Genomic DNA, 20,450 nt, shown 5'->3' with positions numbered 1-20,450 from the left:
GATTGCATATTTGTATCACTTGGTTTACTTGATTTGAGTTACCGGTAGGTAACTTTCACATACACCCTAATCTTAGCCATAGTGTAATTAAGTGTATTTCATGACATCACTGACATATAAGGTGGAGCAACAACCTCCTCAATGGTGCACAGATCTGGAGGTCCACAGCTTGCCTTGACTGATGTTATTGCTGTTTCATGAATTGTCAAATTAACATTGTTGACAGCCAGTCAACAGGTTGTGATCATTTTCCATTAACAAGCAGATAGATGGTGTCACGGCCACACCAGTCAGGAGCACAGAAAAGAAAAAAAATAAAAGAATGAAGAAGCAACTTTTGCTGCATTTTCAGGTGTGTTTAGAAATCTAAATTTGTCTAACTTCCAGTAAGCTAGATAACATAACATCAGTTGCCACTACACTAAAGTTAGTGGTTTTCTAGAGTAAGAATAGAGTAGCATTATTTGTAATAGTTTTGATATGGAGTGTTTAACAAATATTTCCTAATTTTACAGAACATAAATGACACATGGTGGAGGATTATTTATTACCACCATATACTGTAGATCTCAGAACCTATACACTTTTTCAAAGTCTGAGGCTAGGGATTTGCACTTGGCATTCGGAAGATTGCCGGTTTGAATCCCGTAAATGCCAAAAGTGACTCTACTTCATTGGGCCCTTGAGCAAAGCCCTTAACCTGCAATTGATCGTCCTGGGTGTGACGTTAATCTGCATCCAACCCTGCATGTAGGCCCATCAACCTTTCAGGGAAAAACCTGGGGGTTGGTAGCAGAATTGGCACTCTAGCCACCATAAAAAAACCTCACACTGTTCCATTCCATCTGTACTAGTGTGGTGTCACCCGCCACATGGCTGCACTTGGGTCCTAATCTGGGTTCCTGAGTTGGTTTGTCATGTGGTGAGTGTGGCAATGCGCTGTATCAGCGTGTGCTCCTAACCTAGGATTGTGGATTCTGTCCAAAATACATAAAACACAGCCCAGGCATTCCTTTGGAGGCTGGGTCCTCAATGAATCAATTAGTGTTTAGGCAGCCAAGGTCATGCAGATGGGCACTGTTGTCTGGTGGCTCCAAGGGTTAAACCTGTCCATGTTCTAGGAAATAATTATGGAGTTTGCCACAGAAGTAAACCAGTAATGGGGATAAAAAAAAAACTACTCTTGGTAAAGAGTAACTGATTTTAAAGTCAGATGGGTCACTGGTATGGAAAGTATGCTGTGGTGATATAAGAAGCTGGTACAATTGGGTAGAAATCCCATTCGGCAAAAATAAGCTCTAAGTTGGTTTTTGCTTGTTTTGTGCTGTTTGTAATTTGTCTTTGTTCATTCCTATCTTGAGTCAAATTGTATATATATATACAGTGATCCCTTGCTATATCGTGCTTTGACTTTTGCAGCTTCACTCCAACGCGGATTTTAAATGTAAGCATATCTAAATATATATCACTGATTTTTCACTGGTTCACATATTTCTGCTGACAATGGGTCTTTTAATTTATGGTACATGCTTCTTCAGTTGGTTTGCCAAGTTGATTTCATACAAGGGATGACGCTATTGGTGGATGGCTGAGAAGCTACCCAATCAGAGCATGTATTACATATTAAGTAAAACTCCTCAATGATATACGATATGCCTCCCGCACGATGCTTCGCATACTTGAAAGCCTGAGCAGCATGTATTGATTTTTGATTGTTTGCTTTTCTCCGTCTTTCTCACTCTCTCTGACATTCTCTGCTCCTGAAGAAAGGGGGTGTGAGCAGAGGGGCTATTCGGACACTGGCCTAGAGGATACGGACGCTCCTCTAAAAAATGCTGAAAGACTACCTTCACATTGCTCCCTTCCTTGCAGCTGCTTTGTCGGGCGGTGCTTTGCATACTTAAAAGTCCAAACAGCCCTATTGATTTTTGATTGTTTGCTTCTCTCTCTTTCTGTCTCTCTCTCTCTCTCTGACATTCTCTGCTCCTGATGCGCACTCCTTTGAAGAGGAAGATATGAATTTTTTTAATTGTGGGACAGAACTGTCATCTCTGTCTTGTCATGGAGCACAGTTTAAACTTTTGACTAAAGGGTGTTATTTCATGTCTAGAGGGCTCTAATAATGTTAACAAAAATGTATTTAGAAGGTCGTAAACAGGTTTTCTATGCTCTAACTGCAAAAATATTCGATTTATGAATAAAGAATCCTACTTTGTGGAAATTCATTTATCGCGGTAGAGTCTGGAATGGATTAACCGCGATAAACGAGAGTTTACTGTGTATATATATATATATATATATATATATATATATATATATATATATATATATATATATATATAAATATAGATAGATAGATATGGATATATATATATATATCTTCGGTGGGCTGGCACCCTGCCCGGGATTTGTTCCTCCTGCCTTGCGTCCTGTGTTGGCTGGGATTGGCTCCAGCAGACCCCTGTGACCTTGTAATATATATATCAATTTAATGTTTTGGACTGGTTTGCACAGTATTCTAGGTGAGAGAAATTGCTTTGAAAATGTAACATGTAAAGTATTCCCAAAAAACTATAATTTCTAAAGAATGTCATTTAATCCAATGTTAAACACTGTAAACATTATGTATTTGTATAGAGTGTACAAGGTTTTAAAAAATTTTCTGTTACCACGTATGTTTTCCTGAAAATGCAAATTACAATATATGTCATACATGAATACATCATTATTGATTAAAAAAAAAAGGCGGGTTGACATTGGTTTTTAATTTATGATATGAGGCATTTCCTAGTCATTGTTGCTTTCAGCTGTATTTATTATTGCTATTTTTATGTCTACAACACCTTTTCATTGGTAACACAAATAATAATATAATAGTACCTTTCTATTTTTGGCCAGTGAAAAGCATTTATATTTCCTATTGTGTGCTGTTTTTAAACTCAGAAAAGTTTATTTTTCAGAAATTACAATAACAACAAATACATTATTTGACATGCAAGTGTAAACTAGGAGAGTTTACATTTTTGCTAAATGTCTTTAAAGAAGCCATTGACTGACTAAGGAGATGTAGAACATAGAAAAGGAGATCACTAAGTCAGAAACTCACAGCTCTCAAGCTGCATGGTGCAGGTCTGAATATCCATGGGGAAATTCTTCAAATCCATAGGACAGGAAAGGATCAGAGTCAGCCTGAGAGGGAGACAAGCGATGGGAGGCACAAAAGGAGAAAAATAGAACAGGGGACACATACAGAATGCTTTTTTCAAAGAAGTACAGCAGTGATAGATAACAGCTTAGAGAAGCAAACATACTTGGACAGTTGAAAAGCATTTAATAGCAAAGGGATCTAGTGAGTGGTTAGAAAGTCAGTGGATTATGTACTCAAAATTGTTTCATATTCACTTACATTTACTATAAATGTGGAATTAACCAGTAGAAGCAATGATTACAATAAAAAATATAAAATGAAGAACAAAGCAATCTTTGACACAGTTTCAGTATGTACAGTAGCTTCCAATGAAAAACGACAATCCAGTAGGCAGTGTATTCAAGGTGGAGGGAAATGAGCTAAAAAAATATTAGTAGAAAAATACAAGCAGCATGCCTGTATATTCGATGAAAAAGGAAGGAAAGAATATTGAATGTGATAGAGAAAAAAGTAAAATAACACCAAGATGGAATGGAATTGAAGAAAAGAGTATGCCTAAGGCAGAGCAACTTCAAGGCTGGCAGATCAAAGATGAAATGATAACTGAACTCAGAAGGCGTGAATTTCCATTAAGAAATGAGTGTCAGAGGATCAGCGATGAATTTCCCTAGTGGGATGTTCCACCCTGGGACCCAAGTCACAGCTAAACTAAGAAACATTGTATCATAGATATTTTATATTTAAATAATTACCCATTCAGAAACAGTTGTTAAGATGACAGAAGAGAAAACAAACACAAAAGATGGAGACTAAGAAATATAATTTAGAAACCAAAATCTTACCTGATGCTGTAGAGCACATTCCCATTTTTAAAGATTCTCAGTAGTTTGTTATCTGTTGTCACCTCATGGAAATTGGCACCTTTCTCATTTGCAAAGAAAAGATCAGGTTTCCAAATGGAATCTAACATAGATGGGTCAAGATCAAGAGAGTCATCTGGGTATTCACTGTAGGCCAGCCGAGGATCATTCCACTGCTGTCTTAGAAACACATTTAACCTGTAGTCCTGAGAAAGAATTTGAACATTAAGTGTAAATAGTTCTGCATTTTGTCATTTTCAAGACAGAAAAATGTGAATACATATTGTGACTTTAGATTTTAGTTTTGGTGTCTAAGGAAGGAACACAATCTGAATGATGAAAAATGATACAATTTCTACCTCGCCTCCATTTCTGCCCCTTCTGGACAGGAGGAAAAAAAAAAGAATCCCATTGCAGGAGGTGTTTCTCATTTGACTCAACAGGACTTGGGAGGGAACAGATCAATGCTCCTTTGACTATTTTCTTTTGCTAGCCTTCATTATTTTTTTTTCATTTAGCTGTTTTTTGACACCACAGAAATGTAATGGTGTTACCCATATCTTTTTTCACATCGGTCTCATTTACATTGTGCATTTATTCAACCTCTGCTATTAATAATTAAACTTGTTTGTTATATGTAACTGCTTGTTTTTAACTTTCAACATTTCCAGCCATTAATAACCTATAGGATTTTTTTCATGCCAAGAAAGAGCACCACAGATGCAATATTTGCTCTAAGGGTGTTGATGGAGAAGTATAGAGAAGGCCAGAAGGAGTTGCATTGTGTCTTTGTGGACATGGAGAAAGCATATGACAGGGTGCCTCGAGAGGAGTTGTGGTATTGTATGAGGAAGTCGGGAGCGGCAAAGAAGTATGTAAGAGTTGTACAGGATATGTACGAGGGAAGTGTGACTGTGGCAAGGTCTGCGGTAGGAGTAACAGATGCATTCAAGGTGGAGGTGGGATTATATCAGGGATCATCTCTGAGCCCTTTCTTATTTGCAATGGTGAAGGACAGGTTGACAGATGAGATTAGACAGGACTCCCCATGGACTATGATGTTTGCTGATGACTTTGTGATCTGTAGCGTTAGTAGGGAGCAGGTTGAGGAGACCCTGGAGAGGTGGAGATATGCTCTAGAGAGGAGAGGAATGAAGGTCAGTACAAACAAGACAGAATACATGTGTGTAAATGAGAGGGAGGTCAGTGGAATGGTGAGGATGTAGAATTGGTGAAGGTGGATGAGTTTAAATACTTGGTATCAACAGTATAGAATAATGGGGATTGTGGAAGAGAGGTGAAAAAGAGAGTGCAGGCAGCATGGAATGGGGTGGAGAAGAGTGTCAGGAGTAATTTGTGACAGACGGGTATCAGCAAGAGTGAAAGGGAAGGTTTACAGGACGGTAGTGAGACCAGCTATGTTATATGAGGTGGAGACGGTGGCACTGACCAGAAAGCAGGAGACAGAGCTGGAGGTGGCAGAGCTAAAGATGCTAAGATTTGCATTGGGTTTGACGAGGATGGGTAGGATTAGAAATGAGTACATTAGAGGATCAGCTCAAGTTGGATGGTTGGGAGACAAAGACAGAGAGGCGAGACTGTGTTGGTTTAGACATGTGCAGAGAAGATTTGCAGAGTATATTGGGAGAAGGATGCTAAGGATAGAGCTGCCAGGGAAGAGAAAAAGAGGAAGGCCTAAGAGAAGGTTTATGGATGTGGTGAGAGAGGACATGCAGGTGATGGAGTAACAGAACAAGATGCAGAAGACAGGAAGATATGGAAGAAGATGATCCGCTGTGGCAACCCCTAACGTGAGCAGCGGAAAGAAGAAGAAGTAGAATGACCTGTAGGATTTTTTATTTAGTGATTTTTACAGGAGAAATAGTGCATACATTTTTTCTGCATTTAGATTGTGAAAGACATCTTTACAAACATGCCTGGGTTGAGGATGCTTCCTTGTTAGGCCAGCTTTAGTTAGAATGGCATGCGGATATGGAGGTAAACAATCATAGCAGAAAACCGTTAAAAACTGACAGTGGGGCTGTAAAGCAGCAAGCAGTATATTTTTCTTACCCCTTGTTTAGAGGGTTTTTTAGTCAGCAAAATTGCCTGCAAGACTCAGCTGCGTTATTGAATATAAATATTTATTTTGAAAATAATTTTGAATAAATCTAGTTTTGTCATGGATCATGAAAACAGAACCATCATTATTATGAGGTAATTTTTATATACCATATTAACATATAGTGAGTAAAACGAAAAGTGTCAAAAACTTTTTGACAAGACCTTTTAAATATTTAATATTTTTTGTTGTGCTTCTTTTCTGAATGGTATTTGGATAAACCCTCATATATCACTCATCCCATTGAAAATGACGTACTAGTGATAAACCCCAGAAATCAGACTTGGAAATCAGTCAGCTCAGCAGCAGAGAAATGAATAGAAAGAGTAAGCAGATTAACACTATGTGATGTCTTGCTGTGCCATTGCCATATTGATATTTGGGAAGCAGAACTGTTTAAAATGCGCAATCAACTCTAGCAATCATGTACAGTAGACCAGAAAGAGGGTCTCTTCTGAAAGAATACAGTAAAGCACAATGTATTTCTTAAGCATTGTGTTTCATGTTAAAAATGTTTTGAAAAAATGTTCCCAAGTGAGTAACATTATATTTCAGATATTAGCCTCAATTAATACCAGTGCATGTTGGCACTCATGGGGAAAACGAATATGAACCTAAAACAGCTCCAGGTTAGTTGTATTTTTTTTACACTTCCTCCTATGCCAATGTGGCAATGAAAAGTTTAAGAGTATAACAGATTTTGAATTTAAATGTAATTGTTTCTAATATACAGTTACAGTATAAGAGCAGCCTAATTAATTAAAGAACACCCATCCATTTGTTTTTTGAACCCGCTTTTTAATTACGTTTGTGTTATGACTGGTTTTCTTTAGATGGGACAAGTTCATCACCAGGTACACTCACTTTCACATTAAAAGATCTAATTTAGACTTACAAATTAGCTAAGCTTGCATATTTTGGGTATGTTAAAGGTACTCTGATTATTTAGGGAGACTGGTCCTTTGGTTATTATTTTGGCTCTGAAATGCCCAGATAACCTTGGGCTGGCCAGGGGTAAATTTGAGGAAAGTGGTCAAGAACTTCCAAAGTGTGTTTCTGATACTGGAAGTAGCGGTGAGATTTACAACATAAGTAATTACTCAATGAGGTATGATGTCACCTCAGCTCAAGAGGTCATGAGATGAACCAGGGCAAAGGCTTGGCCAAGGATGGATCCCAAACCCAAAGGACCCTGGGCCTGACAAGATAATGATCCACCAAACCCCAGCCCCTGCCAGCCAGCCAAAACTAACCTACAAACACACGGAGCAAAAGTGCATTATTTAGCCAAATTCTGATGCGTGTTTGCTTGTATAGGACATCAAACACAGTACATGTTAATTTCATTATATCAGATGAGTAGACAGCACATACTACAGAATTTACAAAACAATAATTTGTGCTGGCAATTGGGGAAAACGCTATAGACTATACAGGCTTTGTATTCAATAACATAACACTAATGCAGTAAAACCCTGCAAAAACACAAATTGGTAAATAATGTGGTTATTCTTTGGGTGTATTCCTTCTTGGCAAGCGATCACAAGAATCACAGTCACTAGTTCTGTCAAAGTTAAATGACTGGTGCTGCACTGGATTGTGATGATGTGCAATATAAAGCCCTGAAGCTCACAAGCTTTGCTCTAAACATCTGGCAGGGAGGTATACCTGAAAAACTCTGTACACCTTCACACAATAATGTTATAGCCATCAACAATATCTCTGTTAAATATCCTAACTCAACCAACCAACATAGGGCGCCACCTATCACAGGCCTACATACAGGAAAACAAAAGTAGAGAAGAAATATAGAATAATTATTAATAAATCAGTTGTCCTATTTTATAGAAGTTTCTGCCTTGGTATTATACTCGCAAATTCATTAACATAATTCTCGAGTTATTAGTTCAGTTCAGATATTTAGTAGGCGTAATTTTCATGAGGACAAAACCACCCCTATCGCACCAACCTTTGGGCATCTCGGCTTGGGCCCAAAAACCGTTTTGGAAATCTATGTTGGTGTTTGCTTGTTTAGAGGAGGAGATCCTAGATCAGAGAGAGAGGTTCAATAATTATTTAATATTGAATTAAAAATCAGTCATTCCAAGTACTAATAACCATTAAAAACAATAGTAATACCAAGGCTGTATTTAAAATCAATTTAATGGTATTTTTATAAAACAAAAGTATCCATTTCTATTAAAAACATAAAACCTTCTGGGGAAATCCAGACTTTTGACATTGTGTATCTTGCAACTTGCAATAAAACAGAATTGCTGTGGTAGACACAGCATTGAAAATAAGCACTGGAAAAACAAGATTTTAAGTTAATGTGGATTAGTATCGGTTTCATCTTTTTAATCTGATAATAAACTGTTAGGCCATGTTGAATAATAAAGCACACAAAGAAATAAAGAACATTTGCCTTCAAATACAGTCTCTCAAAATGACACTTGCTGCAAACTAGTGAAAAGTACAGTATGTGTAGACCACAATACTAGAGAAAGTCACATCATAGAATGTAGACATTAGAGTGGTGTACTGTTAAGAGAAGTGGCAGCCCGGAGGGGCAGTCGCTAGCACTGCTGTATTCTAACTCAACAGACACACTGTGTGAATTTTGTACATTCTCTTTAAGCACAGTTTAGGTTTTATAAATATTATGGTCTCTTCTACAATCTAGAAAATGTAAGTTTCTGTTTACTCTTAAAATAATTGAGATTGAGCATCCTTAGGTAACTTATCAACCCATTCAGGGATGGTTAATAACAAATACGGTACATGAGAATTCAGCTCTCTGTGACTCTCTAATGGTAAAAGCAGGTTCAGAAAATGAATGGATGGATAAATAACCATTAAAGTAAGAATCATTTCTAAAGCAATGATACTAGACAACATTACATGGTTATTCTAGCATGAGTAAATCTCATGTGGTTTCTAGGAAAATTACTTTTGTAAGGCTGTATGATCCATACCACACATACCAAAACATTACAGATACTTTGACAGGAAGGTTATCTTCACAGACCAATAACCTAGAAATAAACACCTATAAAAGATAATTCATCCAAAACTAGATTTAAAAGATGGTCAGGTGCTTTTCTGCATAAAACAAAGAAACAGCCACAAATGTCAGGGAGACTTTAAACTTGGAAGTGCTTTCGTGCAGCCACCCACAGAGTTTTTTTTTTAGAAGAGCCATCTCCTAGACAACTAGAACTAATGAACACCTTGAAACTGCAGAGAAGAGAAACCTGCCGCTATCCTGTCGTATCTTAAAGGCAAAATTATGATGCAATATTAATATTAAGTAGTGTTGATAAAGAACTTGTAATAGGCTGTATAATGAAAAGCTACTGCTTAGGATAGTCTTTCAGAAAGAGACTGATTATATAAAGTGGCCTGGATTAAGCTGAGAGTGAGGACAGAAAAAGAGAAGGCAGTAGAAACATTTTTAAGGATCAAGCACAATTTATAGTTTACTTTTAATGCTTTCTTTTTTATCGCTTTGAGATAGAAGACAATAAAAAATAAACTTGGACCTGTAGTATAGCTTTAATAAATGACAAGATCATTGCTGATGCTAAAAGTTGGTTTTCCTCAATAATTTTCCAATATGTAGGTTTCTGACAACTTATAAATAATGGAGCCCCCATTGATTGGTCGTTATTTGGAAATTTGAGATTCTGTCGTTTAACATGTGATCATAATATTTTCTTGTAGGACATTTTGGAGCTCAAGAATGTGAGCTACATGCATATTCCAACCAAAGTAGTTAAGATTTCATAGTATGTACCTTAAAATGAGGGTAGGAAATAGGTGCTTTTTAAGCTTTATTTTCTCAGCCTTTATGAATGAATATGAATTAGTTCTCTTGACCAAATGCAACTTTTCTGTCTTTACTCATGAAAGATGGTTTAACCGTAGGTGTTGCTAATTGGTAGAAGTGAGATTTAGCAGCCTTTTTCTATTCAATAACTGAAAATATGTTTCTGTGTAAAAAAAGTGTTTTACTAAAGAACATGGAAGCAGACGATTTGAGGCTGTCAGCACTAGGCTTATAAGGTTGTCACTCAGTCTCTTGCTGGATACAATAAGTCATAGTTAGTGAAAGGCACTAATAAGTGGGTACACTAAGCTTTTTAAAATCTGATTTATTCACTTTTTAAAATGAATGATTTTCTTATACCAAAATGTTTGGAAGGGCATGTTAAATTTGAACTATTCATATGGGATTTCTAGGAGTCTTCAAATCAGCAATGAAATAATCTTCCATTAATAAATATATTTTATCTATCTATCAAATATATTTTGAATGGTAAACCTTAGTAAGTCTTTTGATTCTGTTCATCACTGTAACTGCAATAAAACAGATACACAAATAACATCTCAGCATACTAGCCTGTCCTCCATATATCTATATATCCATATATCTCTGCATACTAATCTGCCCTTGTATATCTATTTGCAATGTCCCAGAAATGTAAGAAATTTTATAAAATGTTTTTACAATGTAAAATAAAAAAATAAATCTAATAACATAATTGAAATCTGGAGAAACCTTTTGCTGTGATTTTTTAAAAAATCATTTAGGGGTTATCAGCCCAGATGACAAGTCATCTCTTACAATATTTTATACAATAAATTCTTACCACTATCTAGCAATATGTTAGGACCAGAATTGTCTTAAAACATAAATTTCTCCTTCCTAAATTGCATTTTATTTCTTAATTGAAGGACAGAAACCAGATATTAGGAAATGTTGTTTGCCTCTGAACTCAATTAAAACACTAAATTCATTGTAAATAGACTCAAAAACATTTGGCATCTGAATATTTTCTACTCTATCTCCTAATAAGCTATCTGCCAAGTAAAAAATAACAATTCATAATAGCAATAAAGGATTCAGCTTGAACTTGAACTTCATTTCCACGCAACATAGTTGCAAGGAATTTCACTTGGTGTTATGTCCATACATTAACAAGGTATCAATAAACACAAATCACAGTAAGGATGTAAGAATATAGACCCCTATAATACTCTTGATAATTTATTTAATTAATCCTGAAATCAAATAATCAATTGCCACTTGTCCAGGATATACTTTATAATAGCCTGAAACAGACCTTTTATTGTTTGAAAGCTGCCTGCTATTATCAAATGGTACAAAAGCAGGAGATTGAATTGATTTTATACAGGTTGTCTTGCTTTTCATTTAAAAACAATGCATGAATAAAGTCAGGTTTGAGGAAATACATCCTTGTGACAAACATAGTTATTCAAAGGAAAATGAACTTATTAATTTTAATTAATTTAATGTTTTACATGTAATGCAGGAGAGATACATACCTAAATTTGGAATTAATAGGAAACTAAAAAAAACTCCACGGTGGATTAATACAAATTTAAAAAAAGAAGTTACAAAGGAAAAAACTGCTTTATAAGGCATATAAGACTAATGACTGCAAAGTGAATTGTAGAACGTATGAGAACATGAGGGCAACCATTAAGAAGGATATCAGGAAGGCTAAGAGGCAGTTGGAGAGGAATATAGCAGATAAGGCGAAAGAAGATGCTAAGAGATTCTTTCAGTATTTTAGTAGTAAAAGAACAGTCAAGGAGGAGGTGAAGTTCATCAGAAATAGTAAAGGGGAATTAAACGATACAGACAATGAAATAGCAGATGCCCTAAATTTACATTTTTCTGAGGTGTTTACAAGTGAGCAAGTGGATAACCTCCCAGAGGTAAACACATCTACTAAAGAGGTACTGAGGGATTTGGAAATTGTAGAGGGAGAAGTGCTGCTCAGATTAAATAAGATGAAATCAAACAAATCACCAGGACTAGGTAATATTTATCCTCGTGTTTTTAAGGAGGCTAGTGAGTACATATATAAACCCTTGACACATATTTTTAGGAAGTCACTGCGCACTGGATTCCGAAGGACTGGAAAATGGCAAATATCATCCCATTATATAAAAAGGGTGACAGGGCAGATCCAAGCAACTATAGGCCAGTAAGCTTAACATGTATCACAGGATAATTAATGGAAGGAATTATTAAGGATAAGATTGAGCAACACATGGCAAGGACAGGAGTTATTCTGAACAGTCAGCATGGGTTCAGAAGAGGGAGGTCATGTTTTACTAACATGTTGGAATTCTATGAAGAGGCAACAAAAGGATACAATCAAAGTGGAGCTTATGATATTATTTATCTGGACTTTCAGAAAGCATTTGATAAGGTGCCACATGAGAGGTTGGGCATCAAGTTAAAAGAAGTGGGAGTTCAGGGTGATGTTTTTAGATGTGTGCAGAATTGGCTCAGATACAGGAAGCAGAGGGTGATGGTGCGAGGAACCTCATCAGAACTGGCCGATGTTAAGAGTGGTGTTCCACAGGGGCCAATGCTAGGGCCACTGCTATTTTTAATATATATAAATGATTTAGATAGGAATATAAGTAACAACTGGTTAAGTTTGCAGATGATACCAAGATAGGTGGATTAGCAGATACTTTGGAATCCGTTATATCATTATAGAAGGACCTGGATAGCACACAGGCTTGGGCAGATTTGTGGCAGATGAAATTTAATGTCAGTAAATGTAAAGTATTACACATAGGAAGTAAAAATGTTAGGTTTGAATACACAATGGGTGGTCGTAAAATCGAGAGTACACCTTATGAGAAGGATTTAGGAGTCCTAGTGGACTCTAAGCTGTCGACTTCCCAACAGTGTTCAGAAGCCATTAAGAAGGCAAACAGAATGTTAGGTTATATAGCACTAAGCGTGGTCTCCAGGCTACAAAAAGGACATAGCAGTGCTAGAAAAGGTCCAGAGAAGAGCGACTAGGCTGATTCCAGAACTACAGGGGTTGAATTATGTGGAAAGATAAAAAGAGCTGAGCCTTTACAGTTTAAGCACAAGAAGATTAAGTGGTGACAGGATTGAAGTGCTTAAAATTATGAAGGGAGTTAGTACAGTGGATCGAGACTTGTATTGTAAAATGAGTTCATCAAGAAGACGGGGACACAGTTGGAAACTTGTTAAGGGTAAATTTCGCACAAACATTAGGAAGTTTTTCTTTAGACAAAGAACGTTAGACACTTGGAATAAGCTACCAAGTAGTGTGGTAGACAGAAAGACGTTAGGGACTTTCAAAACTCAACTTGATGTTTTTTTGGAAAAAATAAGTGGATAGGACTTGGGAGCCTTGTTGGGCTGAATGGCCTGTTCTCGTCTAGAGTGTTCTAATGTTCTAATGTTCTAATTGTATAGGTATCACAGGCATACAGACAGTTTTGGATTAATGTTTGTTAACCTTAACATAATATATTCTTATAAATGAAATTCCTCCATTATAAAAACCAAAGTGGGCAGCTTGAAGGGCTCAGCTTTATATAAAAATCAGAAGCTCTCTCTATTGACCTTCAGTAGAGCTTCCACAGGCTGTCACAGAAATTACTTTTAACATGGGGACACATTGCTGTTTCTAATAGAGTTATATATTGTACATTTATAGTTGTCTTATTGTTGTTCATGTTGCCTGTGTTATGGATTAAACATTCATATGGGATCCACCCAAAAGAAAGTTATCAACTAATAATGAGAGAAATGATTTGTGCAAAATTGAATTAGCAGAAAAACACAGTAGTCTGCTTCTCAAAAAAATAAAAAATGGTGTTTTACTTCCTGCCAAATCCATGCCACTGACACAAAAAGCAATGTGTTTATTTTCTGTCTGGAAGCATTTTCATTCATTAATTCTACAGGTGTCTGTCATTTTGTATTTAGGTAAAGATCAGTAGTGAAAACAAATCATCACATTCATTCCTGTAATGTGTGGTTCTTTTCTTGAGCATTCAAACATGTGGTATGTTTTGTACAAGTAAGAGGGTGCCCATTTTACCAATTATGATTAGAATCTTGGCGATGGCAATCCTAAAGATGCATCAGAGACTGAAATGGAACTCTCATGCAAACTCTCACTTGCAGGAATCAAGAAATAGTTAAAAGTTGTTTGCTAGGAAAAGGCAGCAGGAGCAAGCAGCATTCCATAAAGTGAGTTTTCCTTTGGGGAAATCACAGAAATGAACATAAGGGTGTGTTTTCGTGTGGAAAATATGCAACATGTCATATTTTTACAAAATGCACACTACCTCCATTGCGAATGAGAGGCAGAAATAGAATTGATTGTGTTGGTGTGTAGATGATTTACCTGCATTACAAAACTGTGTGAAAAACACATAAATGTGAATGAGATACAAGACATCCAGCAAAAGTGCTAACTGAATGATAAATAAAAGTCTCCAAGAATTCTATTTTAAGGTTGAATAATCAAGTAGTAGTAATTGAGGAGACTGAATTTAAAATATAATTTTATGCAACGTTTGTGTATTGTGACATCCTAAATTTAAAGACCCCATTCCAACATAGGACCTTGCCGTATGAGGTAAAAAAAAACATTTTCTCTTTCTTTCTGTGGTTTCCCATAGTATATCGCAAAGAGGTGCATGGTAGTTTGATTGAGATTTAGAAACTGGCGCTACCTGAATGTGTATGTGTGTGTGTGTGTGTGTGTGTGTGTATGTGTGTGTATGTGTATATAAGTATGCCTGAAAACAATCTAAAATCCTTTCCAACACTTCTTGACAGTGTAATTCAAAGACGCAGAAGTAGGAGATGGATTGATCGATGGATAATTTGTTACATTACTGTCAATTAGTAAAAGGTACAGATGAAGCAGAAAAAACAGAGTTCAACAACTGAAAGTGACATGCCACTCCGCACGCAACAAAAGCAGCAATGCATAGCAGATTAAAATTCATTGGTAAAGCATAGTGAATGTAAATGCAAAGTACTTCTTGTTCATTTAAATTATTTATCATTAAATCCTTAACTGAGAAAATTGTGAGTACCATAAATTCTACATCTAGACTAATTTTGCTTGTAGAAAGTGTACATGCATTTTTTTTTTATTTGATATACTTAATGTGGTGCTTGCCAAAAAACATTTTTATTTTGTGACATAAATGGTATAACTGAATAATCTTAAACAGGTTAATGTTTGCCAATGACCATATTCTTATAAATGCAGACTGTTCAAAAACAAGTGCCAACTGTCTTAGAAGTAGCTGTGCAAAAGTGGATCATTGGCTGCTGCAGTACAATCTGAGAGTAATCACAGTATAAAATATGTGACTTCCTTCGAAATCTTTGTTGACACATCTGTTAAGTGCCTTTAGTTATTCTGGGCGTACATTACTGTATTTCTAAGAAGTGGTTTCACAAGTGCTCTTTGCAACATTTGTAAAGACTACAATTTTCATTCTGCAGAGAAGAGATAAATACTTGAAGTGATTTCAATAACTGACACTGTTTTAAACTCAGTGTTCTTATAATAGGTTTTAAATATATGAAATGTTGTCTCACAAAGTTTATTTCTTTTTTTAAATGTAGTGGCTTAACTTTTGACATTCTGAAAACAGTAAAAGATGTTTACACTTTTTATCTCACTGGATAGATTTTTTGTTTAATCCTCCTGCTGGTATTTTGCTTTCTTAATCTTAAATCTTATATTCATTGATTTTTCTGTCTTCTATGTCAAATTATTTACTGTCATCTTTCTGACACAGAAAACAAATAGCATTCCCGTTGCTATCAGCAGTGTTGTTCACCTGTCACCGTTTAATTTGTTACTTTTTTCATAGTAATGCACATTTGTGGCTTTACTTTTAGTACAATGGATTCTTTTCTATTTAAAATATTTGTTTAACTAGACCAATCAAAAAGATTGCAAAAATCAAAAATGTCTAAAATGTAAACGTGATAACTGACCACTCAAATACTACCAGAAAAACTTGTATGGCAATCCATAAAGCTAGTACTATAAGACCTCAAAAGATAATTAGGAAATTAAATTTACATTTTTATGGTTGTCAGTGTAACCAGAAATGTAAGTTTTTATACAATATTGTGAAAGATTTGTGAGATCTCTCATTCCTGTTGTTGTGAACTACTGGAACAAATGTATTTATCTAACAGTAAAGCCAGTAAGAACAGTTTTCCTTTGAAAAGAAGGAAGGGAAAAATCACGGCATAACTGGTACTGAATCATTTTGCCTCTTTTCATCTAAAGGTCAAAATGGATTTTAAGTCCACTCATAATTCCTCCTGATTACATCATAATAACCGTGATTACAAATGGCAAGGGCACAATACATTCTTTAATGTAGAAAGATTCATAGTTAAACTGAAAATTTCATATTTTTGTGTAAGGATGGGTACTTGCCCCTATGACAGTGAACTGGATTAAACAGGCTAGTAACAGGCAAAAAGGTAGATTTCTTCAGTCATTTTAAGGTCAAAGAATATATAAATGTACAAAAATAGGTGAAGGCAATATGAATGATGAAAGTATTAAAAACCAAGGAAATGTTACCTTTAGTAAATCAGGTACGTAGGCAGTGTCATCACTTCCCTCACTAGATGAGCAGGTCACTTAACCTGCCAGTGTGCAAGTTATATGGTAAATAAAAAAAACATATTAAAGCTTTCTACTTGTAAAGCTTCTTAATATGATGGTCACTACAGATATGAAAGTTATTTTTTTGTCTACAAGTGCATAACTGCACCTACTCAATAGGTATTTGTTTCTTACACCTCGTCTCTCAAGAATTACTGGAACAGCAAATGATGTCATCTGCTATCTTCAGTTCAGTTCTTTGAGAAACAGCTCTGTAAAAATTATAAAGAAATATATTATGTATCTGTAGGTCTGTCCGTCTTTCACACAATTACTTGCAAACTACTGAAGCTAGGTCCTTAATCTTGGTCTTGATTGAAACTTTATCACCCGATGCGTATTGCAAAAAAATGTGAGGCTGTGGCAGTCTCGCTAAACTGACCTGCACTTGTTGGTTTCTTATAGGAAAGTCATTGCAGTGGCTGTTGATGTGGCAGGATAAAGAATGCAACAAAGAGAAGAAAAGAGATGAAAGACGAGCACTACTTTTGAAAGTTCCATCACCAATGTGATCACTGTGATGCTGTGTTTTTTCATAGTGAAAGTAAAGGAATGTATAGCCAAAATAGAAAAGTGCTGTATATGAATCACTTTTAAGAAGAACAGCAACATCTGCTGACTGTGAAGCAAACGACAAAAGCCAGTTTATGTGATAGGAAGAAAAAGAAGAATGACAGCTGCAACACCTGCTAAACTTCAAACAAATATGGCGCAGGAAGCTGTTACTATTTACAATCTACTGGTGTGAAAACCGTGATATTCATCTTTATCAAAACATTATGACCTGATATGTACTGGAAAGTCAAAAAAGCTGAGGTTGCGGCAACTTCAGAAAAGTAATCGACAAAGTGACATGACTGTAAGAAAAGTGGATCCATCTACTGAATGCCTTACTGGTGGGCAGAAAAGTTATTGTAATAAAAGTTAGATCCTCAAAAGCCGATATATTGATGTTAATTGTTCCTCGACCAAGATAAAGAACTCTGTCAGACTCACCACAGAAGGTGCTCAATACAGTGTCAATAATGTGAGAAAGAATGGAATACATGCAAACTTACATCATTAATGTGATCACTGTGAAGCTGTATTATTCAAGGTGAAAACAAAGCACTATCTTGCCAGAATGGAAAGTTCTTTAGTTAATAACCACGGGTCTGCATGCTTCCTAGTAACATATAAATATATGTGTTACATTAAAGATTATATTTTCATTAAATATTAATTTAATTAAATTATCATGGAACAATTCAATCTACATCTTAGGATGCTAATGACATACATCAGCATGTAAAAGATTTTTCAGATGGTCAGTGCATAAATATAATTAAATATTCTTGGCTCCATCCTGAGTTAGCCTGAACACTGCAGAAGTAGGCTCCCTGCTTTTCATATTCTTCAAACTTGAATAAGCACATTTATTAAATAAATGAATGGATAAGCATATCGTATATTGCATCAATTTTTAAATATCCTTTTTTGTTGGTGGTATTATGATTGTCTCTGTCCACTCTTTTGCTAAATAAACCACATTATTTCAAGTTTTTTTTAAACTTGAGAAATAACATGTACTGGTATATGTTTGCTGAGCTCTGCTAGAATGTTATCGCTTCCAATAATCTAATTGGTTTTTTTAGTGTGTTATTAAATGCTATACCTCATCGATTCTATCTTAATTATTTTTAGCTGTACAATTTTCATCAAAGTGTGAACTTTTTTATAGAACATTTGTCTCAATGTTCTTGCAATTTATTTTTTATTTCGTTTCATTTGTTCACAATATTACTTTGACTTCATTTTTAATTATATCTGGTCATATTGATTTTTTGTGTATTAGCTGGCATTTAGATGTGAATTAAATCTTGTACATTTCACCATATCCTTAGTCCTATTCTGTTAATTTTTTAGAACTTTTTAGAGGAAATGTTTTATTTCTGTTTTTCTTTTATTTTCATTGTTATTTATTTTGAGGCCCTTTTCTACCCAGATTCAATATTGTTTTCACTTGATATAAATTTTATTGTTTACAATCTTCAATTAAAACTTCAATGTCAAATTAATTGATGTATTTTATTTATATTTCCAATAATCTAATGAAAACAAATATATTAATCTCATAATTTGTCATTCTAGTATTTTGTGCATTTTTTTCTTGAAAATATACAGTAATTAGTAATAAACCTGTACATCCAAATGAAACGCTAGGAAATCTCTGAACTGGAAAAAAAAAAAAACACATTTAGAGTGAAAATAGCAAATATAGTACACGGCTGAGAGTGGGGTAGAGAATGAAAAGGTATAAAGATTAAAGATGTAAGTAATGTTTAGCTTACTTTTTGTAATAATTATATATATAGATCTACTGTATATCTAGATATCTATATATACACTGATATGAATTCTTACTCACTTCTACCCTTTGTTAAAAATGGCAGAAGCAGTACATAAGATAATTTGTATACAGTATTTGTCAATAGTAAATGGGCACATTGAACTCAAAGCATAATATTTACAGTATAGCGCAAAGATACATAATAACTACTCAAAATGTAATGAACTATGTGTGTTAACGATAAAAGGTGCTTCATTTTATTGTATCTGATGTGAAGGTGATCTCAAGAGGTCAATCAGGTTTATGGATATCTGTTATCCAATTTAACAACAAAAGAACTGTATTCCAGGAAATCTGTGTAAAATGAAAAGGGTCAAGTAAATGTTTTCTGAGTATGGGGCCTATAATGGCAAACACCAGGCCATAATGTTTTTCTGTATAATTTTAAGTACATATGTATAAAAATAAACCTCAAGCTGGCAAAGTGTTTTCTTAAATCAGGGTCCTACCAAGCCAAACATATGTAACCAGAAATTTTTGAAATTTTATTAATTTTTGCTGGCAATATTTACCAGATTTAATGTTCATATTTATCTCATTTGGCTTTCAGACCTTTAGTCTCAATTATTCTTCCTCCCTCTTCTCCACATACTTCTGACAAAAATATTCTTCTTCCATATTGTAATATACATAACTAGCAATACTTGAACATGCCAAGAGTGCTGCAGTGTCCTTCACTGTCATCAAGTGTTGTCAGAGTTTTTTTCCTGACGGGCATGCTGAGTGCTTGATAGACCAAAAGCCCGATAATGTGGCTAAGGAAGCCTGCACTTCTAACTCTTTGGTTATGTATGCCTTTCAGTTGGCCTGTGCAATGTGCCTCACTGTTACAGCGGCATGCACTGATAACCGTTTTTTTCATTGGCTTGCGCTGCTGTGATTCTCCTGTCAGTAGCAAGCACCACTGTTGTGCTTGTCCTGTTAGCCACTGCAAGTGTCTGCATTGGTGTTTGCTGTGAGGCATGTGGCTGTGTGTCTGTCTGCCATGAGAAGGACTTGAAACCCAGTTTTGCTGCTGAAGTGGTCCACACATCCATTTCATGGTACGTAATATAGCATAAGCTGCCAGCTGACACACAATCAAGGCTGAAAGCCTAGGAGTGCACAAGTTTCTGCGTGACACACAAACAACCCCTAGGATTTTATATATACTGTGACAGATTAAGGCTGTATCGCTCCCTTGAACCCCTGTCCACGACTCAAGACACCAGGAAAAAGTCCAAACGATGACTTTATTTTTATGCCACAGTGCACAAAGCACCCTCTCCTCCACTATACTCATACAATAATCACAAATCACTAAAAATACACAATCCTCCACTCCCAGATGCATTGCCCTCCTACCACCCAGCTCAGCCCCCTGTCTGGGAGCTCCCACAGTCCTTTTAGTCTTCCTGACCTGGAA

General features: G+C 35.6%; 1 protein-coding gene across 3 annotated transcripts in view; it reads right to left on the bottom strand.

Annotated features, from left to right (window-relative positions):
- The window catches only part of glra4a (glycine receptor, alpha 4a), a 271,453-nt gene that overhangs the window by 63,834 nt on the left and 187,169 nt on the right, over positions 1-20,450 (bottom strand). For all 3 annotated transcript variants that reach the window (XM_039766014.1, XM_039766015.1, XM_039766016.1), the window contains exons 4-5: positions 3,991-4,214; positions 3,107-3,189 (exon numbers count right to left, since the gene is read on the bottom strand). In XM_039766014.1, the coding sequence (XP_039621948.1) occupies positions 3,107-3,189; positions 3,991-4,214 (307 nt within the window). The remainder of the gene's footprint in view (positions 1-3,106; positions 3,190-3,990; positions 4,215-20,450) is intronic.

This window comes from Polypterus senegalus, chromosome 10, assembly GCF_016835505.1.
Source record: "Polypterus senegalus isolate Bchr_013 chromosome 10, ASM1683550v1, whole genome shotgun sequence".
In the NCBI taxonomy this organism is placed as follows: domain Eukaryota; kingdom Metazoa; phylum Chordata; class Cladistia; order Polypteriformes; family Polypteridae; genus Polypterus; species Polypterus senegalus.
Note: the sequence above shows the minus strand (reverse complement) of the source record. Positions and strands in the feature narration are given on the sequence as shown.